The sequence below is a fragment of the Thunnus maccoyii genome, chromosome 13, assembly GCF_910596095.1.
Source record: "Thunnus maccoyii chromosome 13, fThuMac1.1, whole genome shotgun sequence".
Classification (NCBI taxonomy): domain Eukaryota; kingdom Metazoa; phylum Chordata; class Actinopteri; order Scombriformes; family Scombridae; genus Thunnus; species Thunnus maccoyii.
Genome location: NC_056545.1, coordinates 26,346,341 through 26,371,890, shown reverse-complemented (window position 1 = coordinate 26,371,890; position 25,550 = coordinate 26,346,341). Strand labels below are relative to the sequence as shown.

The 25,550-nt window shown below is 42.2% G+C and overlaps 1 protein-coding gene across 2 annotated transcripts in view; it reads right to left on the bottom strand.

Annotated features, from left to right (window-relative positions):
- The window catches only part of spns2 (spinster homolog 2 (Drosophila)), a 68,108-nt gene that overhangs the window by 3,618 nt on the left and 38,940 nt on the right, over positions 1-25,550 (bottom strand). Inside the window, exons 4-12 of one of the 2 annotated variants that reach the window (XM_042431994.1) lie at positions 24,343-24,494; positions 21,615-21,681; positions 18,533-18,675; positions 17,534-17,686; positions 17,107-17,296; positions 11,410-11,475; positions 10,755-10,853; positions 7,454-7,617; positions 4,500-4,546 (exon numbers count right to left, since the gene is read on the bottom strand). In XM_042431994.1, the coding sequence (XP_042287928.1) occupies positions 4,504-4,546; positions 7,454-7,617; positions 10,755-10,853; positions 11,410-11,475; positions 17,107-17,296; positions 17,534-17,686; positions 18,533-18,675; positions 21,615-21,681; positions 24,343-24,494 (1,077 nt within the window). In that variant the 3' untranslated portion in view covers positions 4,500-4,503. The remainder of the gene's footprint in view (positions 1-4,499; positions 4,547-7,453; positions 7,618-10,754; positions 10,854-11,409; positions 11,476-17,106; positions 17,297-17,533; positions 17,687-18,532; positions 18,676-21,614; positions 21,682-24,342; positions 24,495-25,550) is intronic. The other variant, XM_042431993.1, reaches the window with a different exon arrangement.

Below are 25,550 nucleotides of genomic sequence, written 5' to 3'. Positions count from 1 at the left end.
AGTGTGGTTAGAGTGTGTCCGTCCTCACCACAGGACATTCTCATGTAATTAATGTTGAGGTTGAAAGCTCCAGGGCCATCTGTTAGGACCTTCCTGATAACGCCTGCACACCAGGACCAGCCTGTGACCTACATATTTGCCTGCACACAGCATACCAACACATAACAATTTGTTTAATGCAGACCCCCCAACAATCTGTACAAAAGCAAGTCATAAGCCACAGATACGCACAATCACATTCTTTCCAGATGTGCAGACTGGGGCTTTACATTTAATGTTGATATATGATTACAGTGCGTCTGCCTCAGTGTCACCTTATTAAGCATATATACACAAAGATTAATGAGGGAAAAGGTTTGCTCTTGTGAAATAATATTTCTGAAGTGTTCGGAATGCAAGAACATAGACGGTATATATTAGTGTTCAAAATACTATATGACTGTACCGTAGAAGTACTTTCCCTACAGTGTGCCTCATTTTCATGAAATGAATTGTTTTGCATGTTATCTGTCTCGCTAGAGGGAAATCTCCTTTACTCAAACAGAGCAAATCTCATTCAAAATTTTGCTACATTTTCACCTTTGTTCACTTGCAATGCCATTCAGACAGATGGCATTCATTTATTTACGTATTATAAGCCCACTAAATCTTAATATGGACTAAATAAATTGGCCTGACTGATATTACTTGTTCATGATGATTCATCTAGAGTTTTTAAATCTCAAAGCTCATATGTGGGGAAAATGTGGCGCCAGAGGGGAAACTATACTTCAGTTGGAGATTAGGATATTAGTCCTTCTTGGTGTCATGCTTGTGATCTCTTCAGATTGGATGAGAGAGATGGCAGTGCGTCCCGCTGTTTGTTCTGGTCTGTCATTACGGTGCCCTAGATGCTCCAGTACACAAGCTACTACTGCTGCTACAATAGGATTAGTGCGGGGAGCTCGGCGGAGCAATTTTTGGAGCTTGTGTCTCTTGTACCCACATACACACACCCAAAGACTCACACACACACACACACACATACACAGAAATAGACATATACATACACACAGAAGAACAACAGCCGCACATCATACAAACAAGGGTAATTAACTTGAACAGGGGATTTTAGAAAACAATGTGTTTTGGTTTCTGTAGATGCAGATCCACTCCTAACTGGGATGAAACATTTTCTTCAGTTATTAGTGTAAGCTGTTGCTGTGAATTGTTTATAAGCCAAACTTGCAATTAAAATTGTTCAAATGCCAGTGTGACGGTGATTAGAGTTGTGAAGTCTTTGATATGTGTGAGATTGGCCTTCCTCTCACAGCTTAACTATAACCGAGCTGGAGACTGTTGGCTTCTCCAGCAAAGGGGAGGTCTGATTGGTCTGGCAAGAGAACAAACTCTAATCAAACCCACTGGGAGGATGCGAATCATGACTCAACACCGCTGTGGAGACTTAACTACATATCTGTAAACTAGACCGAAGATACGTTACAGAGTTAACACAGAGCACAACTTGAGTTCTTCCTTTTCACTTATTCACCGGATTATGAAAGAGGAAGATGTTGAATTTGAGGCCCCTTCTTTCTGTATGAACTGTAAGTTGCACAAGTCACATCAGAGCCTGGCTGTATGCACTCTGCGTATGTGTGTGTGAGTGTGTGTGTGTGTGTGTGTGTGTGTGTGTGTGAGGTCTGTGGCTACTGGCCTCCCAGTCACCGTGAACCCACTCAGCACTGCTGACTGAGGACTTGGAGCTTTTGTTGAATGATAAGAGTGAAAAAGGAAAGTGCAAGCCTGCAGCTGTGTAAACACTTTTAACGGTTAAAGTTTGGACAGCAGCGACTAAATCAGAGTTTTGCCTTGTGATGTGAATTTTCCTCCCTGAGGTATACGGGCTTGTGGTTACTGAACAAATGAGTGTGAATCCGCTGTCAGATCTCACGCTGATCTTTTGACAGCTTCCAGCTTGGGGATGTCCTCTAGTTAACGTGTGGCGTGGGGTGAATCTGGTCAGCAGAGGCTGGTTCCTTCTCCGGAGGAAGTTAATTGGATCTCAGTGTATCTGATCTCCGCCTGCTATTGCATCACCGGAGATTAATAGCTTGCGATGTATAACAGCTTAGGCGATTACTGCTTCTCTTCATCCTCATTTATTCAGCAGTCGTGTGTGTCTTTTCTCTCCTCCTCATTTTCTCCCTCTAAATTCATCTCCTTCACTTTCACTCCTTGTCAAACACTTTTTCTGTAATTTAAATATTATTCTTAAACTCGCACAGGGTCTAATAACGGCACCATATTGTATATCTTTCTCTATATGTTTCTCAGAGCAGCATGTTGCACCTCTAGGATCAGCGATCAGTGCTGAGGGAGTATGAAGGGTGAACTGTGAACTGTATTGATCTGTGAGTCAGACCCAGGGGAGGAAATATTGCTTGTCACTGATTGGATTATCCTCCAAAATAAATCTGTTGAAAATCAATAATCACAGAGCACCTCAGTGGTTTCACTTCAGAGTAGGAGTGATCAGTTCGCAGGCATATTCAACTCTGACCTCACGTAGTTGTAATCACTGTTCTCTATAATTAGCCCCTTTTGACAGCAGAGAGAAAATGCTCTAGCTGCTGTGCGTGACAGAGTGAACTGATGAAACCCTCAGGCTGAGAGCACAAACTGCCACTGAAACCCGATACATGTGGCAGCCTTGTGGGAGCCTTTCATGTCACCTGTCATTTGCTGTTCATGCTAATGTCACCCTGCTAATGGTAATGACACTGAAGTGCTTACAGTTAAGGACCATAGTGGTGTATTTGCATGTTGTAGCCCTTTAACTACTGATTGTGCACCATTTAATTTGCTGCAGAATATTTTCCAAAGCATACCACAACTTTTTTTCCTGCCTTCAAGACAGCCATTGCCTTCCACTCATCAGTGCAAAATGCAAATCAACTTGAAGAGTTCTGCTAGTTGCTTGTGATAGGTAAACCGTCACAGTGAGCATTTTGTTGCTGATGCTTTTTTTGTTGCCAAAGTTAAGCTATGTTACAGTCTGCAGCTGCAAGCAGTATTATCTAATCATAATACAAGAAAACAACAAAATTCACGTTGTTTGTCTTCTGAAATATATCTCCAGAATTCTTACTTACGAAGTAGCTTTCAGTTCTTGTTTTTTCATATGTCTGTATTGTGCAATTGAAATCTAATAGGGCAATAAAGGTTAACCTTGAGTGGCCTGGTTTTCATCAGCCAACGCTCAAATGTCAGAGCGCTGTTGAATGCACAAACAAGGAAACATTTTTTAACAGACTGTATTTTTATAGATAGATAACTGATCAAATGAATGGAAGCTAATGGTTGTCTGAAAGCTATGTTTTAGAAAAAAGTCAACCATTACATAATATTTTTGGGATCAACATGCACAAAGCCCAGTATGGTCATCCCTCCTCCCACCTGCAAGAATCTGCACCTTCATACAAATTTTTTCCCAATTCGACTGCTGCCCTCAAATACTGCACATGGTTGCAATTTTGGCAGATGATCACACTGCTTACTGAGCTGAACTCTGGCCATCCTGTAAGAAATCCTACACACCTCCATCTCCTAGTTTTCACAAGTTGGTGCGATTTTATCATGAAAAATGACTTGTCAGTGAGCTTATGATCAAACTTTTGTTAACATATTCAAACCATGCAAACCAAGAAATGCTGCTTTGTTTTTTTTCTGACCCTTTCCTTTTTCACACTGAAGACACACACAGAGCATTATTGGGCAGTGGTGATAGTAAAGGCACATTCGTGATCTACATCATTTTTTTGCGCTTTGTGTACATACAGTTTTTTTTGTTTGTTTTTTTTACAAATATTTAGAGGACAAATAAACCCAGACAGGGTTACAAAGAAATGATTAGAAAGGGGTAAAACCTTGACCTTTTGGCTAAACACGATAACCTTTTTACAAATAAGTCACAACAGATTCCTTGTCCTTCTAATCAGTGAGTCAGAGTTTAATCTTGTTATTCTTTACTGGCAACTACAGTAACTCCCCATTGTCCTACTGTGCAAAGTTAGCTGGTGTGCTGCCAATTATTGTGTCTTTTTTCCCCAAAGTTAATAATTAGAGAGGTTTTGTACCATGTGTGTGAGCCTGATAAAGGCAGGAAGGAGGGAAGGTAGCTCGGGTCTTGATAAGATGCCAGATAGTTGGTCAAATAACTACTCGAAGAATGCCTAAACAGTCCCCAAATACAATGGGACAGGAAACGGATCATAGATCAATCATTCGTGTATCATCACATGTATCAACTTTAGTGTTTACACTGTCATAAGTGTCTTTTAAGTCTGGAAAATTCTTGTTTTCAGATCTCTGTGTCTCCTAAAGACGCAGAGATAAAGAGAGCTCCATAAATGTTAATGTTCCAGTCTTTTGTTATCAACGACTTAAAGTGCTTGTATAACTGCTGATGTGAAAAGCGCTTAAGTGTTAAAGCTTCTTTAGTAGAAAAGGCAACTTACCTGGTCATACCTTGACTGCGGAGGGTGATCGTGACAGCTGGCTCAACCTGAGGAGAGAAAAAAGTAGTTTTAGGAATTAAGAATGCACAAAACCTTTTAGACAGATCTCCAGAAACCACATGCATCATTTAATATTCTCTTTTCCCCAATGTCACTCATCACATGCTAACTATCGTCCTCCGCCTTTCAATCACATTTCTTGACAATCTGTGCCTGTGATCCTCCAGGCTGCAGTGCTCAGCCCGCCTTGACCCCCCCAATGGATCTGTACTATGAAGACGCACTGGCATGGCAGATGAGACAGCTCCGCTCTCACACATCAGTAAGTGTAAATGTGGACTGGGTGAATGCCTGTGTGGGGAGCATGCACTGAACCCGAGCTATTAATGGCAACCCTGCAGCCAAAAAAAGCTAACAACCTAGAAATAATAAAGCAGTCTTTAAGGCTGGAAATAGACAGGCGCGCTCCAGTGAGTAACTTGTTCGGCTCCGCGCCTTTTATAAATAGCCTGAAATAGCGCTGAGTATCTGAGGACACGCTCAAAGGAGAAAAAAAAAAAAACGCTGCAATGCGCTCTGTAAAGTCAGGGGGAATTTATAAATTGGGGGCTTTATAGCGTGAATGGAATCTATAAATATCACAGTCATGGAACAACCCTAGTTGTACGAAGTTGTGGATGTTGTCATCTTTCTTGGTCCCTGAGGTGCTGTTTGCAGCTTGTTACATAAGAGCTGCTGCTGTTTAAGTTTGATTTTTTTTTATTGGGATGTTTTGCACAGATCTGTACAGTACTATAGAGGCCTTTATTATACAATGCAAGGTAGGTATGCAACAGTATGTTTGCTGTGCATATATTTATATACCTGCATATAATCCATAAGGGTCGTGTATGATTAACCCGTCTATAGCTGAGACAGACAAGCACAGGTGGCAGTGAACTGGGACAAGTTGAACTATTCTGACAGGATGGTTCATGGTAGAAACTGATGGAAAATAACTGTGTAGGGGAATGATGCATTTGCTATTAAATAAGGATCAAAGTGTATTTTCAGTGTCCTCACATCAAGTATCACACATGCACATGTGTACTTGATACTTAAATGTGATTCAGGAAAAACGTTTGATACCACTTTTTTATCTGAGCTTTCAGCTTTCATAAAGGTTGTGACTAATGAGTTTTTTATAATAAGTAAATAGTAATGCTTTATAGATCAGTTAAAAGTCATTAACAAGACTGAGCAGTGTTTGGGTTGCCAGGTTGTGGCTGGTGTTTATCCTCCTCCAGCATGACATTTGATTTGTCTTTAACTGTTTAACTTATCAGGAAGAATCCGCCAATAGATAGTTTAACCTCTGACCTCCTGAGAAGGGCTGTGAGCATCTGGGCTAACTTGGACCGTTTTAATAATCCTTAATTAATTACTTATTAATATTAATATCTGCTTATTAGACAGCGAGAATCTCTTGACTCTTAATTAGTAACTGTTCATGACTTGACTTCATTCAAGCCAGCTGGATTTTTCACAACCTAGCAACCAAAACATTGTTCTAATTATTGGCTTATAATTGATCTATAAAACGTTGTGATGACTCATCTGACTTATGACCTTCCAGTGTCTTCAAGTGTGTGTGGTTCACATCTGAGACTTTGACTTTTTGACTCCAACTGCTGCTCCATTAGCTTTGCCCTACAGCATGTTGTGTGAAAATCAAGGGGTTGTGGTTAGATATAGTTTGAGTGAACGTGTGCCATCTGCCCACACTGTGCAATAATGTGGTCAGATAGCTTGATCCACATATAAAACCACAAACTAGCATCTATTACTGGCATGAAGGCAAGAGTGTGACGTTTTTTCAAAAGTCATTGTTCTGCATTTCTTCCCCTTTTTTTTCCCTGGATCTGGCCCAACAGAAGCCACAGTACGACTTTCTAGTGGCAACCATGAACTGCTGCCTTTGCAAAGACCCCTTTAAAACTGTATATTAACATTACACAGAGGAAATATTAATGGCCTGGATGGCAGCTGGACCCAAGGATTATAAGCTGCAGTAAATTCTGAAGTTGGTGGTTTCCACAAATTTTCCACAAACACTACTTGATGGCATTTCTTTTGCAATTTTTCATGATTACAAACTTTCTCTTTCTGCTTAAGCTATACTCAAATCTCTTTCAACTCTTTTTATGAGGGCTTTGGCGTGGGAAAGACAAGCGACCAACTCCACAGGGTGAAGACAAAGCGACTGCAGACAGACGTCAGACATCAGACTGCCATCCTGTCTAAAAATGTCCTTCATCTTCAACAGGAAGGAAGTCATTTCTGAGAGCGCTGGCACCAGGGGAGTAAGTCAATGTGATAAAAAGAAGGAAAAAATAGGCAGAAAGAAACAAGAAGTCATGTCTCACCCTCTGAAAGAGGATGAGTGTGTTTGCTTTAGCCTTTTAAGGCTATGACCAGCTACCGGGCCCTCAGGGTTCACATTTTGGTGTTAGAAAGAGGAAAATATGAATGCATGAATAGAGGGGCGGTAGCTGGTAAAAGTATAAGTAAGCACACTTTAACAAATTGATGGCTAGAACAGCTTGTGTCAGCTCTGGAGCGCTTTTAGCTGACTGGGACTTTCTATTGGCTCGGGGGCCTTTCTGAGTCTTGCAGGGTTGGCACCATTGTTGGCATTGCTGGCCAACTTGTCCCTGACACAAGTCGAACCCAAGCACAGGGGTGAAAGACTCGAGCATTGTCCAGATAAAGTCCCTGACCTCTGTGTTGAACTGTATGGCATGAAACCATATCGCCACTTCCTCTTGCACTCAGATGCTATGGTTGGATTTTTAGATCTCTTACTCAGAGAGTCAGTGGAGGACATCTCAAGCAAGTATGAAATATTTAAAGAAGAAATTACTGAATAATGAATGAAATAATGATGAGTTATTCAAACGGTATCTCTCACTTACTGTTTCTCGGCCTTCTCTCTGTCATCCAGGAAAAACAGTGCAGTTGCCAGGAAAAACATGCCCCCCAGGACGATGATGAAGGGACAAAGCATGAGGGCATAACCAAGACTGAGGAACTGCCACAGCGCTGATGTAGCGTAGCTCTGCTTAAGGGCGTCGGAGATCTGCTCCCAAGCACACCAGCACAGATACACGATGACAAACATGACCAAGACCACCCCACACAGACATACACAGACACACACAGACACACACAGAACACAAGAGAAGAGAGATTTTATTCAAACTAATCATTCACCAAAAGCTCTTAAACATCCCTCCATGCTCCGACACACTACATGACTTTGTGCTGGTTTTACATTCACACCGAGCACTTAACCAGAGTGAGTTCTGCATGTTTCATCACAGCAACAGATCAAACTGACACACAGCATGATGTAAGATGCCCTGTTTTTGTTTGAAGCGAGGCAGGTTTTCACAGCTAATCGTTGTCGAAGGCTTGAGCAGCACTGCCGTTCAGTCTGTCATACACGGCACTGAGGAAAACAACAGCTGTAGGACGGTGGGCGCGAAGTGACCATTTCTACCTCCCAGTATCGCTCATATGGCAGCTCTCAAAAACACATAGATCAATCATACTGACAATCGTGATGGAGAGGAGGCTGCTGATGGTTGCTTTTAGCAGATTAGTGTAGTTGTGTGGAGGTATGCCGAGCAGAAACAAGAGGGGGCTTCTCGTCTGTGTGTGAGTCAGACTCTGAGCGGCTATAGGTCACCCTGGCTGAAGCACATTGATTATATGTTCATGTCAGCAGAATGAGATTCTCTATGGGGAAAGCTGGAGAACTGCTGACAGGAGGATGTCAGAGGGAGCGACCGTGTGCGTACAGTGTTCATATGTGCAAGGCGTGTGTGTACTGTACGTGCACCCATGGAGTGAAGAGTCATCACGAGTAAAATAAAATACAATGCATGTACAATCTGGTGTACGTCCAGCAGTTGGGTGTGTAGCCAGTGGAGCTTTTAGTTTGTCAGGTATTTGCTTTACTACAATAAATTACGTGCAACTTGCACCGTGCAGCTTAACTAAAAATACACGGTGAACTGCTGCATGTCTAATCATGGAGCTGAAAGGCATTTCTTGGGAGATTGTTGAGAGATTGTTCCTGGCATTCCAAAATGCAACTATGGTGTACTGGGAACACCACACTCATTTGTAGAGTTGAGTACATCAGCTGCAGGCTTGTTTGTTGCACATGTCAAAACCGAATTGTGAACCATGAAGGACTGACTCCCGGCTTCCTCGTGTGGTTGCTTAGCAATAACCACCAATTTGTTTTTTCTTGAGATTCTCTACTTTGCTCATTCACGGGATTTGTGCCAGCCTGCATGGGTGACTGTATATCTGCCTGCGCTCAGCGTGCGTCACGACAAGTCCATCGCACTTGCATGTTAAACCTCAGCTCAGGAACTGAGGCACTGAATGGTGACGCACTTGGAGCATTCTGGGCCTCGTTGATCGGGGGTTTGTGGAGGAGTGAGAAAGCCCCGGACATTCAGTATGTCACTCAGAGGAGAGCTGTGCCCCGGAGACCAGATGGCGGGGTGACTGGCTAACTGTGGGGCCACGTCTGGGTTATTCTGGTTGGCAGTGTCTGTGTGTGTGTTTCTAGGCTACAGATTTCTGACATTAGGAGCTTGGAATATTGTAGAATTAATTTTCCAGTGCTGTAATGTTGAAATTAGGTCTCCAATTAACAGTTATTTTAATGATCAATTAATCTGTTGGTCATTTTGATTAGTTTCTTTCATTGTTTAGTCTATCAAATACCAGAAAATTGCAAAAAAATGGCCACCAAAAGATCTAAGAGCCCAAGATGATGTCTTGAAATAGCTTTTTTTTCAAACTAACAGTCAAAAACCCAAAGATATTAAATTTGCAATTACATAAAGCAGAGAAAATATGTGGCATTTTTGTCTGATAAATTACTAATCACTAATGATTAATCAAAACTGCAGTTAAATGATTTTCTGTGGAGTAACTAAAGCGCAAACTGACACATTGACATCAGTAGAATTAAAGTGATCCAGACAGAGTCGCACAGTACTTCAAAGTACTGTATCTCTAAATGTGTCAGTAGGAAGTTTGTACGATATATGACACTAGGTTTTATTTGATCTGCAGAAACAATACAGTGTCAGTCTTTGAGCCTGATCCTGTTCTCCAGAATTTGGATTTTCTTTTTTTAATGCCACTTTTGTTCAGTCTCTTGAAGAGCTTGTCAGTACTTGGAGCTAACTTACTAGTTCTTTTATCTGGCTTTGACAGTAGTTTAACATTTCTATTCAAGGGGGGAAAAAAAACAGGACACTTTCAGTTCAGCTCGACAGCTGTGTCTGTTGCCAGCCCGTCAGGCCCCGGCAGAGGATCTTGAGGATCAGTTTGATTCTCTAATCAAAGACTTCCACTGCCTTTGTTAGCATGACCCAGGCTGTGAGCCAGAGGCTCCACAATAAAACACAACGTAAACAGAAAACACTAAGGCAGTCTATTCTCTCCCAGCAATTTACTGGCTCCAAAGTACATGATATAAAAAGTAGATTGTGTTATGCAGAATGGCCTCAATTTTACTTCATCGTTTTGTAATGACTCATGTTTGTGTGGCGTCAATGCAAAACAGTAAGCTTTTCCTTGCTTCCTGTATCCTCAAATAAGGCATACAGAATGAGTACTTCCATTAACTTCAGAAATGTTCATTCTTTATTTGGAATGAGAGGAATGCCGGTTGACGGTCTGAGATGGATCCTGTTTTACACTCCATTGAGTAGCAAGCTGCACTTGTTTTCTGCCCTCCTGGACGCTATTATTTGGGTGTATGTGTGTGTGTGTGTGTGTGTTCAGTTTAAAAGGTTGACTGACCTTGAGAGGCCTAGCGTCCCAGTAAGAATCACTCTCTCATCTCCTGACCAATCAAATACGGTAACACTGGACCCTCCTGGGAACCATGAAATTTACTCGAAAACGCCCTGACAGCCTGAAGAGCGGTGGTGAAATCACAACTCTGTTCAGCGGCCCTCCTGAGACGTGTGCTAAAAGCTCCTCTTGTACCTCACTTTGCACTGGCCCACTTAAAGCAAGGGCTGAACTGGTATCTGAATGCATCGTGTGTATGAATGGGGCGCTCACAGACATGCTGAAGCAGTCTGTACGTTCCAGTTTGGAGGATTCAAGACCTGGGGTAAATCTTAAATATATTCACACCCTGATCTCCTCACAGAAGTGCCTAAGAGAGAGTCTTACCAGGCCTATCAGGTACGGACTTCCTGCGTCACCCAGGAGGTGGGAGGTGAAGCTCTGAAAGGCGACCGCCGTTGCTCTCCGAGTGGGAATAACGACAAACTGTACAGAGATGGAGAGACAGTGAAATATGCATGAGATCATGTAAGGTGATGAAGAGACAGAGGTAGAAAGATTCACTCAGCCATGTTAAAACAACCCCTGCAGTCTTCAATTATGCACCCAGAGCCCACCTCACCGGGGCGGGATACAGACAGAGCTGTCAGTCACGGTGAGAATGTCAGTAATGGCCTGTCTCTGTCTTTACATACTCACCACAGTCTCCTACCTAATTACAAATTAAGGAGCTAGTTGGTACACCCACCTTACTGGAAGTCTAATTTCATTTGGCTCACTGTTTTCACTTTTTGAGACCAAAACATTTAAATTTCTTCAGAGAAAGGGTTCCCCTCCGTTTGTTTCCATGAGCGCAGTGTGAATCAATTTCAGCAGAGGCAGTAATTATCAACTCCACCCGAGCTGTAGCCTACAGAGTCAGAGCCCACTCACACTTTTCACAACTCAAAATAAGACGCTGCGTCTAATGGGAACATTTGGTATGGTGTGTTGCTGGAATTTCCACTGACCCAGTGGATAAGTATAGGTTCTCAGTACTTACCATTAAAATGTCTGCTGTTATGGCCCAGTTCAGGAAGAGCAGCGTCTCTCCTATGAAGATGCAAACCTAAAATGAAGAGGGAGAAATTCTACATTTAGCATTGCTAATCAAGATCAGCCAATTTCCGCTGAACAAAAGACTGGTAACAAAACACAAAGCCAAAAGAGGAGGTTTGTGTTGCAGATATTGCTACCGTGTGTGGGAATCTGCTGCTGAATAAAAAGTGCTTTGGTTGCTGTGGTTTAAAAACATGTTATTATGCTGTGGCCCAATTATATGTGGATGTGCAGGCCTTCATTTTGGTCCCACTGAGCCGAGTATTTAGCCGACGAGCTGAAAAACAGCACAGGATGATAAGGATTGTTTATCCTTGACAGAGCCATATATTAAATCTGGAAACATTTTAACACTTCCTAAGTTTAGATCCAGCTGCAAGATCTGAATTTATGTCCAACTTCTGAATGGGTGTGGGAGCTGAAAATGTAAACTTTAAATAACACGGTGGGGTTGACATACGGCATTTTATATGTACAGTACATGTGGGCTACTGTATGCACACAGGCTGGTAGCAGCTGGTGTTGCTATTTGGCCACTTTCTTAAAAACAGACCCAGAGGGATTTGGTTGAAATGGAATCTTGTGTATCTGTATTGGCTGGTTTAGTCTGGCGCAGTTTAACACGACCAGTTGATGTGTGTTTCCTGCTTGGGAATAACCCTTCTGCCAGTGTGCCAGACCTACAGAACAGCACAGAGTGCTACAGAAGCAGCCTGACAGCGAAGATGTAGACACGTCTGTTCTGAGAGCTGCAAACCAGACACTGTGACCAACATGTTGTCTCTTAGAAGAGAGAAGTCTTTCTTCAGATTGGCTGAGTGTTGACGAGACAACAGCTGTGAGAGGTCAATCGGCCTCGACAGCAGAGCCGACCGTTACAACCACATTACGCCTTATAATATGACACATCTGTCAGTGCTTTGCCATGAAACCTGAGCTGATCACTTACAACTGCTGCTGTACTGTAAGATGATTTAATATTGTACAGTGGAGCGGTCCGAGAACACCTTGGCTGCATGAAGGGGAAATCCTTGTATCTGTTATCTTTTTGGTACAAAGATATAAACCAGGAGAAATTTGAGAGTATCAGCTCTTTCTGTCACACATCATTATGTATAAAATCGAGTTGGACAGATCTGTAATCATGTAATTAATATGGATACTTCCGCACCTCAGTGTTTAATTGGAGTCGTGAGTCATACCTGTGTCAAACACCTGATAAATGATAATGTGCCTTTGACATGATAGGAGTTCATATAAATTTGAATTCATTGAATCAAAATCACCACTTAGACAAGTAATTATTTGTCAATTAGCCATTTAAAGTAATTAATATGGTTGTTCTTGAATATGTTCATTCTTTTTTGGTTTGGTTGAGATTGTGTGTTCATACATTTTATGAATACAGTCTTGCAGAGTAACAACCTAAACAAACAAACAAACTGATCCAGTAGCAAAACGCCATGAAGTCAGAGGCCAGATTTGCCAAGGTCAACCAAGGTCACATATTTAGGATATGGAAGCTTGTTTGTTATGTTTGCTTACACGCATGGGAAATATTTTCCATCTTTTCCCACTTTTCAGCATTATTACTGGCCAACTTGTTGAGGGTCAGTTCCTATTCCTTTGTCTCTGATAAGTGAGAAATGCACGCTCAGTGAGTCCAACTGCCCAAAGTGCATTGTTTCAGGGTAGTGATTGTTAAGTTGCACCCTTCCTGCTTTACAAGGCAATTAGACACGCAAGGTCTCTGCTTATTGGCCTTAGACTCTTAACTTTTGGCTGGATGAGCAGCAATTCTAAAGGCCATCTCAATCAAACCTGCAATTAAGGTTATTCATTATGAGGAGCAACAGCCACACATTGCGCTGAATGTCTGAAAGGAACTGGCGTCAGGCAAGGTAGGGCTGCGCGATATGACGATATTTATCATGTGACAATAGAAAAACATTGATTGTTTCATATTATGCTCTATTGTTTATTTTGTTGTGTCACAAACCACACTCTTTACAGCAATATTTTTGTCATTTGGAGTCTGTCCATCTTTTGGATTACATTAATAAATGACTCTTATTGACTTTTTACTCGCAAAGCTTTTATGGCACTTATATTAACGTACAGAGTGTAGCTGTCATCGACTCGAGGACTTCACCTGGTTCACTGTCTCTCCTCTGCTCTGCTGTGTATGCAGCACACAAATTAGCACAAAAATTAGGTAAATAACAAATAAACATAGTCTCTACTGCAGGGGTCTCAAACTCAAACTACCTGGAGGTTTCCAGTCTTGTCACAAGGGGGCCACTTTAAGTATTTCAAAAAAAAAAGTTCAACTGTTCAGCACTTCTCAACATTTACTATTTACAGTCATTCCTGGCTTTTCTTGTCTAATGCTTGCTGCCAGACACCTGGCAGCGCATATTCTCAGACAGCTGAGCCACATTTGCTCAGAGGGAGTTGGCAGTTGAAACCCTCAGTATGGCTTAAAGATGGACATTACTAAGTCTAGACCTGGACTTTGATTTATTGAACTTCATGGTAGAGAATAGTTTTTCACAAAGATATGTGCTTCCAAAAAGGCACATGGTCGGCTTGAACATTCTTCAAAGCTCTGGGAAGGATGGGGGTAATTCTCTCAGAAATTGACCAAACATGTCTGCTTTTCTATTTACCTCTCTGAACTTTGAGGCTTTGAGCACAGATTTGCACTGCAGGTCAACGAGCTCCATTTGTAGCACACTGGGGGCATTTTGCACCTCAAAGGAGAAGGGGTCTACAAAAATTTGGAAAGTGGCACTGTGTGTCTTGAAGTCTGCAAACCGCTGCTCAAATTTCTGCTGTAGCTTCTCAATGGCTTTCCATTACTAAATGACATTTTCAAAAGCTGCAGTGACAAGCTGACTTGGGCTCTGCAACTTCAGATTGAGTGTGTTCAGCTCCTGTGTGATGTCAACTAGAAAAGCTAGGTCCGTCAGCCATTTAGGATCATCAAGTTAAGAAAGAGCCATCCTACCCTCCTCCATGAAGGTCTTTACTTCTGTTCTCAACTCAAAAAACCTCTTCAGGACATTTCCCCTGCTGAGCCAACCTCTCCTCTGTGAAGTACAGAACATCGCCATATGCTGAGTCAATTTCCTCGAATAAGGCACGGAACTGGTGGTGCTGTGAGCCCTTGGATCTTACATAACTGATGCATTTCACGACGACCACATTGTCAAACTTAAGGCACTTGCTGCAAAGTGCCTGCTGATGAATAATGCAGTGCAGAGCAATCGCAGAATCTGCATCTTCCTCCTCCAACTTTCTTTGAACCAGCGCTACCAGTTCGTTTCTCCTCCCTGTCATTGACTCTGCACTGTCTGTGATTATTCCTACAAGCTACTTCCATGACAGACCAGCGCCTTCAATTGTGTCACACAGTTAGTGAAATATATCCTTGGCTGTAGTATGGCCTTGCATCTCACTAAGTAACTCTTCTGTCACTTCGAAATGGTCATTAATACCACAGACAAAAATGGCAAGCTGAGCATTATCACTTACGTCAGCGCTATCGTCGAGAGCCACCGAGTATGCACTGAAACTTTTGGCTTTGTCACGTAACTGATCATAAATGTCACTTGATAGTTCATTAATCCACTTGGCCACTGTGTTGGCTGACAGACTGATGTTGCTGAATTGACTCCTCTTTTCTGGACTGACAAATTTGCAACTTGCAGCATGCAGTCTTTTAGAAACTGGCCTTCACTAAATGGCTTTCCCGCTCACTCACCACATAACTTGCTACAACTGCCGCATCGGCTTCCTTGCTTGCTTTCTGGAAGAGATTTTGTTGCATCGATAACCTGTCCTTAGCTGTGTAGCTCTATTCTTCCTCTCATCTCCCTGGTGCTTTGCATACTGCTCTGCATGTTTAGTTGAATAATGGTGCTTGAGGTTATATTCCTTTAGTATGGCAATTTTTTCTTTGCATATGAGGCAAGTGGCATTTCCATTGAACTTGATGAAAAAATAATCCATCTCCCACTTCTCCTGAAACTGCCTGTGCTCTTCATCAACTTTTCTTTTGGCTTTTGAAAGAGACATCTTGACTGAACATTGAAAGATAACGTTAGCATGCCAAATGTTTTTTCTTTCCACTTGGTTTCACTCAGTGCTCACAATGACTCATTTGCATGAGAGAACTTGCAGGCAGATTTCACTATAATTTGATATCAAGTGGCAGGCTGTATGAAGTTGTGTGGGGGGCCGTGTCTGGCCCGCAGGCCTGGAGTTTGAGACCCTCTACTGCGTTTTGCTGTCATTTATGGTCGCACTACTCTGAACCAAGTGAAATACTCGAGTTCATGACAACTACGCTGGTTATGTTTTGGTCATATTGCACTGCTCTAAGGCAAGGTGTCCTCTGACTCCTTTATTCCAAATTCAAACATTAACCCCACCCCAATGAGCTTCTCTTGTTAGATTGATTGTCAGACTTTCCCTTTTAATGCTCAGACCTTTAGGCTAATCCATAATTTGTCAGAGGGGCATTTTTCACTGGGTTCCTGTTGATTCTCGGAAGTAGCAAAGCAAAATCAGGCTTAATTACAACTCCCTCCACTGTTCGATTAACACACACTCAGGGTTGGGAGGGTTACTTTGAAAATGTATTCTGATACAGTTACTAATTACCTATTAAAAGACCAGAGAAAATAAGTGTATTTTATAAGACAACAGAACAATGTAACCGTAGAAAAAAAAGTAAAAATTGGTTTTCGTTAAGTAAATTCAGGCAGCAGCCGATAGACCTGCAATGAAAGTGCACAACTCACGATGATTACAGAGAACATTCTCAGGGAAAGCCTCTGACAAAACAGCACTTGGCCCACCGGCTGTGTGCAGCTATCACACAGGCATACTGTATGTCGCAGCAGGGGAAGACCCCCCGCCAGGTATTCGTGACCACTCTATGAGAGCTTTGTCCTCCTCCACTGCTCTTCTCAGAGGAATGGCAGTGGCAGACATATGTGCAGCAGCATCATGGGCTTCGCTGTGTCCTTTTATTCAGTTCTATCTGCCTGATACGAGTTTTCTCTAACTCATTCAGTAGTGAATGTGCTCGGCGACCAGGTGGCACGTTACGCACACACAGTCATCTCAGCGGAGAGCCCTATCTGTGCTACAAGCTGTCATATACTTAAGCTCTCTTTTAACTTATTTGCACAAGTCTTTGGGACTGCCACAGAGCATAACGACCATCCCTGCCTACTCTCCCAACATAAGTTCACTGTGTGTGAAGTGGGTGTATGTGAGCCTGCTGCGCACACCTGTGTGTGCCATGTGGTATCATCCTCTACCCACACCATCGAGGATCAGTGAGTTATTTTGCCCTCTTGTTCGTGCTTTGCTTATGTTTGGGACTTTTACAGTGCATGGTAGCATATCATTCTTTATTTTAAAATGTATTTTAAAATCGTAATCCTGGTAATAATCCTCATTTTCACTGAATGTATCAGTAATCTGATTATGTCGTTTTTTTCTGTAACTTTAATGGAATACATTCACCTTTTTTGTGTATCCTAATTAAATAACGCCGGTCTGTGTATTCCGTTACTCCTCAAGCTTGCACACAATATACACAAGATTTACAGGAAATGACCCTTACATAAGCTCCTACGATACTCTTCTTGGCCACCACGAAGATGAGGCAGATGAAGATGGCCGAGCCCAGCATGCTGACAGCACACACGAGCGGATCGGCTCGCTCAGTCCTCTGGCGGCACAGACGCGTGGTGGCCGCCCCGATGACCACGCCTAACAGCCCCGTCACACAGGTGATCGCCCCGAAGATCAGACTAGAAAGGAGAGCAGAGAAGAGAAGAAAAAACTGTTACTTCATTCATACATATATTTATTCAACAGAGCTACAGCTCAGTGTATAATACATCCTAAAGCCAGTTCACCCTGCTTTCTACTTGTGGTGCACAAAGGATGCCGGTATCTTTCTTTTTTAGGTTTCAGATTACACCAGTCAAACAGAAACGGCAATGACTTCAAAACCTGCACCCTGTGGTTAGTCATTAACCTCTCACCTGTCTGTGCTACTGCAGCTGTCTTTTGTGCAGGCCTCTGCTGTCTTCTGCACCACCTGGGCTCTGGTCAGGTACACAGGGATCCAGATACCAAACGCACCCGTAGCAAAGGACACTGAAGAAGACGCCAGCGAGGAGAACACGTAGCTCCGACTAGCCGTGAAGAAACACACACACACACAAAATCAAACAGGTGATTATCTTGGCTTATGTAAGAAAAAAAAAATAAACAAAGTACTGCTATCTCTCGTACAATCTCAAACATTTCACTTGCTCTGACTCTCTCTGTGTAAAACCCCTCTGATAACAATCACAAAAGACAGTACAATAGGATTTTGGGAGATTATCAGGTTGGAATCACCTCTGAGGTGAGAAAATGAAATTAAAGCAGCTCTAATGCTATAAATGGCAAGTAAACTGGATGATATACAGCCAGGGCTGACGGTTTTATGTAGGAGACAAAAATAGCACACGGTTTAACGCTTTTCGTGTTTCCATTGGAGGTGAATGTGGGAGATTGTAAAAAGGTAAAAGTCACACTGTGCGCAAGATGAATTAATGTGGTCGCTCACCTAAAATAGTTCCAATAAACCTGCATGGCTACATTAACTAAAGAGTTAACAACATTTTAAAAAAAGAAAAGTAGCCCACAGGTCATATAATAACAAAAGCACACAGTGTCATGGATGCAAAGCTCCCTTCACAGTTCAGTAGTACTGCAGAGCAGTGGCAAGTGAATGATACTGGCTCACTGTGTCTTGTGTTGACATTTCCAAACCTCTAAGGGCTTGTATAGGCTAACCATGAGTAAATGTAGGCAAATAAGTGTGTATGTTTGTATCTAAAACCTGTAAAACCTATTCAAAAGATCTGATATATAACACAGGTTGCTTCTCTGACGTGTTAGCATGCATGGCTCTCGGTGACCTGCCAGGGAAACATCACCAGGCCAGTCCCCCAAAACCCAGTGTAATCCTTGAAGCTGAGCACAGGCCTTACTTCTTGGTGAGGGCCTTCATGTCACAGACCCATGAGGTGCGGGTCTTGATGCGTGCTCCCATCTGGTCAAGGCAGCCTCTCTTTGGCTCTGGCACGAACAGCAGGATCAGAGTCCCCGCCGTGATCCCAAAAAGTGGGGACACCTACCGGGACATGACAGCTCTATGAGTCTTCAGATCAGGTTAACACATCATCCTGACATGATATCCAGAGTGGGTCAGACTAGGGAGTGGTTTGGAGAGGGGATATGAGACAAAGAACATTGTGTTTACAATCTGAATGGACTGCCGATACGCCTGATATCCCATACAAGCCCTCTACAACTAAGAACATTCCCTCTGCTTACTCTGTTGGCTCTGTGTGTGTGTGTGTGTGTGTGTGTGTGTGTGTGTGTGTGTGTGTGTTTGTAAGCGTACAAGACTCTACAAGAGCTTTTTGGCTTTGAGAGCTGCTTTGTGAGCACTGCACCAGGGTGAAAACCTCATAAGTGCCCATCTGCTATTATATTCACCATCATCTTTTATGGGTTATGAGGTAGCATGTTTGTGCATGTGTGTGTATCTGTGTGGGGGAGACAGAGACAAAGACAAAAGGCAGGATGGGATGTGCGGGAGAGCATTTGTTCGACTCATGTAAATAGCTCACAAAAGCAAAACCAATTTCATCTGTCAGATGAAATTTATCATATTATATTCTGTAACTTATTAAAGCCCATTTATATGCATAAGTGCTGTGGTACTATGTAACATGTCTGTGTATATGTGCAAGTTTTTCATTGAGGGAGTAATTCTGAGTCTGATGTGGCTCATATTGATGCAGTCTGCAATCGTCTTTTGCTTGCATGGCGCAACTTAATTGTATCGACATGGTCTACGTTATTAGTATTTTAAGAAATACTTTCACCAAGAGGCAGCTTAGTGCAAGATTCAGAGCTCATTTAATTTAAAAAAGAAAATAAACGTTTCCTTTTTTGCGCAACTTCTGCACTTAAGCCCCCTCATAATTATTCAACAAGACACTAGGAGACTGTGACCTTTGACCCGCGTCTCCCACAGGGCCCATTAGACACTTCCTGTATGGATGGTTGGCAATCAAACAAATTAGCTACTGCCCTCTCCTCCTCCTCCTTTCTATGCATCCCCCTTGTTCCTTCTTGCTGTCCACATTTTCGCTAAACAAGGAAGGTAGCTGGAACATGGCGGGCAAAAACAAACGGAAGCACTGCAGTGTTTTTTCCTTAAAGCAGGATACTGGTGTAAAGAATCTGTTTCATGTCTTGGTATTTGTTTTCCTCCACATGCCACACCGGTGATTAATTGGCTTTGAGATTGTTTTATTGGAATGTCATTGTGACTGCTTTGGAACAAACTGCCCTGCTCTTTGTTATTTTTTTTAATGCTCCACCAAGACAAGAAGAAATGGACTTCCTGTTTCCTCAAACCCAGGGAGCTGTCATATCCAGGAATCTCTTCCACCATGACACGCTGAGGGAATGTTTAACGTCTTCCTTTAAATGTCAGTCGGTTCATAAGAACAGCTGGGCCATAATTTGTTTTAAGGATTTTAAAAGCTGACCCTGAAGTCAGCGGCTCCTGTGGAGTCCTGTTAGACCTTTCATTGGTTCTCTCCATTACGACTGGTATGCCTTATAGAGCTGTTCACTTCTAAAACATTTTGTCTTGCACTCAGTGGAGTCCCAGTAAAAAAGAGCTATGAAAACAGTGATTTATGCTCCTGATTTAACACCTGTGTCTGCTCCTATAAGCACACATTAAGTATGCCACTGCACAAAGCAGTCTAGTAAGGATTTTTTTTTTGTTTGACACAATACACTATGAAGGTGTGACATGTCAGCACATTTTAACAGATAGATTTCTTGAGAGCTGAAATGAACCTTTGATTAATAGGGATCCAGCTTTATGCTCTTGGAGCTACATAGGGGCATTTTGTGAGCACGTACGTGGTAACAATGAGTCTTTGTGCCAAGTCAAACTGAAAGCTTGTTCCCCTAAGAGACCGGCCGATTTTAGCTATCTCTGCACAGCAGCTTCTCCTCAAATGCTTATCAGGGCTCCAGTGTCTTTCACTTGACATCATTGCACTTTCAATTGTTCTCATTTTTTGTTGTTGTACAGTAGATGCAAGCTGGTGTTTATTGTGCCCTTTTGATGTCAAGACACACTTGATTGACCAAAAGCAAAAGACAGCACTCCTGAAAGTACCCAGAGTCCCCGCCGTGATCCTTAAAACTGGGGACACCTACCGGGACATTGTTCTCATTTTTTGTTGTTGTACAGTAGATGCAAGCTGGTGTTTATTGTGCCCTTTTGATGTCAAGACACATTTGATTGACCAAAAACAAAAGACAGCACTCCTGAAAGTACCTGGAAAAAGTATCAATTTCAGTTTAAGGAAGTATTTTTTTCACCCAAAGAGTGCAGAGAACAATGAAAACAAATGCAGAAACGTGATGCTAATTTTCATTAAGTTCCTGTAGTGAATAAAACACTATATACAGGTTGAGGAAGCACTGACACCTAGTTACATCAGTGAGGCCAACACCGATCCTCCTTCACTGAAGTCGACGTCTGTGGGTAAAGTCTAATGAAAGATTCATGTGTTTATAGCAAATGAGAAAGAAAGAGCCTTGAACTTTAATAGAAATCCACTTCCCTTGCTGCAGCCAGATCAAAACTCACTAAAGTATACAGCTTCTGAGTTTGAATATATTAGATGATGCTGACCGAGTTTGATGTTAAAATGTTTTTTTAATTATATTTATAAGATAATTATATCACATTTTTAAAAAGGGTCCTCAAGGAGGCAGAGGCCGATGCTGATGTGTGTGAGAGTTGCTCAGCCTTTAGCTCTCTCTGTTCTGTCACTTCCCTGCAACGTCTGAGTCTGGACCTCCCGTTCAACCATGTGTGTCCTGTGGTGCTTCTGCCACCGCTGACCCCTCTGACCCCTGATCCATGACAGGCCTCACCACTGAGCCCTGCAGGAGGGGCTCTTCATCTGTCTTTTTGTGTGTGTGTGTGTGTGTGTGTGCAATGCTGGAGGATGATGGTGATGCCCTTACCCTCAGCGCCCAGTGCCAGTCTCCTGCAGCTTCCTTGGCGCAGGAGCCCAGGATGTAACCCAACCCACTGCAGGAAGACAGAAAGACTGTATATTAGCAACATCATATACATTACTCTGAACCTGCTCCACTGAGGTCTAACAGTGCACATTATATATAAAGTATATGAGTCAGTGTCCTGATTTGGCAGAGTGTGTCATTTCCATCACTTAAGCTTACACCTACATACTGTTTGTTGTCTGATTAAAGCTGCATTGAGTGTTTGGGCACTTGACATGGAGAGCTTATGACAGTGTTGCTGATCAAAGCACCAGTAGCAACTTGGCTAGCTGGTTTATTTGTGGACGTGTGATTTGTGCATGTAGTCACGAAATGCAGGTGCAATGTTTCCGCCTATTAGCAAACAGAACATAGCGCTAACATGGTTGTCTAGCCAAAGGCTGGGTGTAATTGAATTCTATTGTATTTTACCTGGGTTAAAGGGCGTTTGTGTGTCATAAAGGGAAATAACAGTGAAATGCTTTGAGGGAAATGTTTCTAGATCAGATCAGATCAGATAAGGGCCTCTATGTTGTGATAAGCCTGTTAGAGCTGCAAGATAGCATCAGCATTTAAAGGACAAAGAGGATTCAAATAGTGACCTGAAGATATGAGCTGAGTTAAGTATGTTTAGTATGTGGGTATTCAAAACATTAATGCAACAGTGAAAAAAAAGCTAGTTAGTCTTTTATATTTTTTGGTTATCACCAGGACATGTAAGGCCTCTAGTACTGTCAAACTTCTTGAGAAAGACACTGCTTTCTATGTTAACCCCAGACACTCTCATACAGGACAATTAAAATGACATTAAAATGAAATAAATCATATGATGTGGTCTTTGGACCGATTTGACATCACTCTCCACCTCCATTATTAAAACACTTAATAAGGGAATATGATTTGGAAGAATGGTGTTCATCCCTCTATTAGAGTTCAATAGATGCGGAGAATCAATGCCAAAACACACTGAAACCGTTCTGGAGTCTCGTGGTGGTGCAACACTTGACTACGACACTTGATGTTGGCTTTTCCTTTCATTTATCTCCAATCTGTAGCTTATTCTCACAGTTTATTAAGCCTTTTCACCAGAATTTATCAGTATGAATCACTCAAACTTCTTGCTTTCTCAGAGCTCTTTTAAACAGTCTGTATGAGTGTACAGGGCCTCTGGCCAGGAGATGCTGTTTTCCATTAGAATAGCTGATTAGAGCAATAGATTCATGATCAAATGTAGCCAACGGGACTTTACAGTGGGTTCTTATCACCACTGTTAAAAGGCCAAAACATGTTTAACTGGTTTTACATCACACACACATATACTCACACACATACACAGTCAGAGCAAAGGGGGAAACGGTCTACGGTTGCGCTTCCATGTGGCTGATTATTTCTCCAAAAATAACACCACAGTATAACGGGCTCAGACAGTGTATGATATTTCCAGCGAGTGACTAACAGCTAATCTTATCAGAGTCCACCCAGAGAGTGTTTGGAAAGTTCAACACCAACAATAAACCTCCAGCATGAAAAATATGGTCACTTCAAACACCGGCGTCGCACAGGACCCGGTCCGTGGGGCCAAGCTGTAAAATTATGTGGATAAAAAAGAAAAAAAAGGAGGGCAGGGGAATCCATTTCCTGGGAATCCGGTCTAATTCCTGAGGTCATTTCCTGGAAACGGTCATAACAACTTCAGTAAAGACAAACAAGTAAGAGAGTGAATAGGATGTTTGACTGCACTTTACTGAGGTCCACTCTTTCACCTTCTATTGTCTACGTTGCTGGGCAGTTTACTGTGACCCAGACATTTTGGCAGTTCATAACACAACCACTCAGAGGGAAGTTTAGTCTTTCCTTTCCTCATTTGTCCAACTGTCCCCAAACATCTAAACTGATATGATTAGTTCACTCTGTCTGTTTTCTCATGAAAATAAGTTATATAACCATTCATCACTATGTTTTGCTCTGCAACAAAAAGTGAAGTGACATGCTTTATATACATTATCTTAATGTAATGCTACAGTCAGAGAGACTGCAGCACACTTCCTCTTTCCTTAGCATCTCCTTGATAACTATGTGATTCTGTATGCAGGAGCTGGAAAACAGCTCAAGCACATGCTGTTAACCACTGTACTGTATAGAACGATAAACCTCAAGTGGCTCCCGCGCTGCATCTGACAGTACATTCATCTTTTATTACTTGGCTTTGTTTGTTTTCTCCCTGTGGCCCTTTTTCTGATTGAATGAACTGAAAAGGCTGGAGATTTGAGTTTAATAATACCTCCAACTCCCACACCCCCACGCCACATCTCCAAAAAGCCTCCCACCCTCCTTTAAGCTTCACATAGTCAATTGTAAGTTCTGTTTTTCTTTTTTTTTCTGCCGGGTGCCTGAGCTTTTTGTGTGACTGTCTGGAAAAAAAAAAGAGCCAGATAGGAGTGAGCCCAAGCTTTTTCTGTGTCAGGATTATTTCAATTATCTATGCTAATTCTCTGGATTCCTTTTGCACCTTTGGACTGAAGAACAGGCTGGATTGGATGAAATGACTATGCTATTTAACATAATCACAGAGCTATATGAGCAATAGTCTCTTAAACATCCGCATGAATAACATCTCCCAGAATAGATCATACATCTTTGTTGTTTGCAGGTGTCTGTTTCCTGAGTACCGGATCTGTCTGCCTCTTACCTTCCCAGGGGGATGGCCAGGTAGAAGACGGAGAGCATCATCGTGCGGCTGTTATTAGTGAACAGGTCTCCTATGATGGTTGGAGAGATGGAGGAGTAGCTGGACTCACCGATACCCACCAGTCCCCTGGAGAGTACAAACAGCCAGTAGTACTGCGGAGAGAGAGATAAAGAGAAAGAGGACCTGTGAGTTTTGTTGTCAAGCTCTGCAGGAAACTTTTTGTCAAAGCCTAGTGAAAACCCATCGACCATTTTTTCATTTTCCTCACTGACTTTTCATTACTGTCATTACAATTTATTACAATCAGGCTCGCAAAGCACACACTGTAAAAGATGCAATTACCAGCATTCAGCCCCTAAAGCTTACTGATTCAGCATCAAAGTGTGCTGGTGCTGACAACTCATGACTGACACGTGTGCCTACCAGACAATCAGAGGTGGACACTCCTGAAGCTTACATGCAAGGCTGAACAATGGATTATCACACATGTGAAACACACCACAGGTATGTGTTTCTTTATTAATGAGAAGCGATGAGTTTCACAAGCTTAATCCCATAATTTAGCTGCTTTGGTGCACAACACACAAACAAACAGGCTACATACTGTAGCTTTGAGTTTGAACTGCATTTACATGTTCAGATTTGTAGAGATAGTTGAGGTTATCTTGATCAACCTATCACCCATCAAAAGTCACATCATGTAATTATGAAATAGAATCATAATATGTTTACTCCTATTTAAATTATATTAAATTACCATGGCTTATTATCTCCTATCACACGCAATCAACTGATAAATAAAATGATGAATGCTTTAAAGGCTTTTATAGGAGCTTGCACGCTGGCGGGGGCACCTGTGTAGGCAGCTGGATTGTTAACTGTTTCCATGGCAACCACTACTCACTAGATACAGACTCCCATGTCTGCTTGTGATGCTGCAAAGAAATCTGGTTCCCCCACACACTGAAATGACGGAAAATGCAAATTTTGGCCACTTATTTGCTTATTGTAGGTCAGTCCCATGACTAAGATGACTTGTGTAACTTATTCATGATGTAATTAACTCACATTGTTTGATGGTAACATATAGTCATTTGTATTTTTCAAGAGATTTTCCTTCCTTGTTAGCTTTTCTTACAACATTTCTCTATTTCCACCTTTGACATATGCAAGCCCATTGTGGGCTCTAATAATGTGAGTGTGTGTGT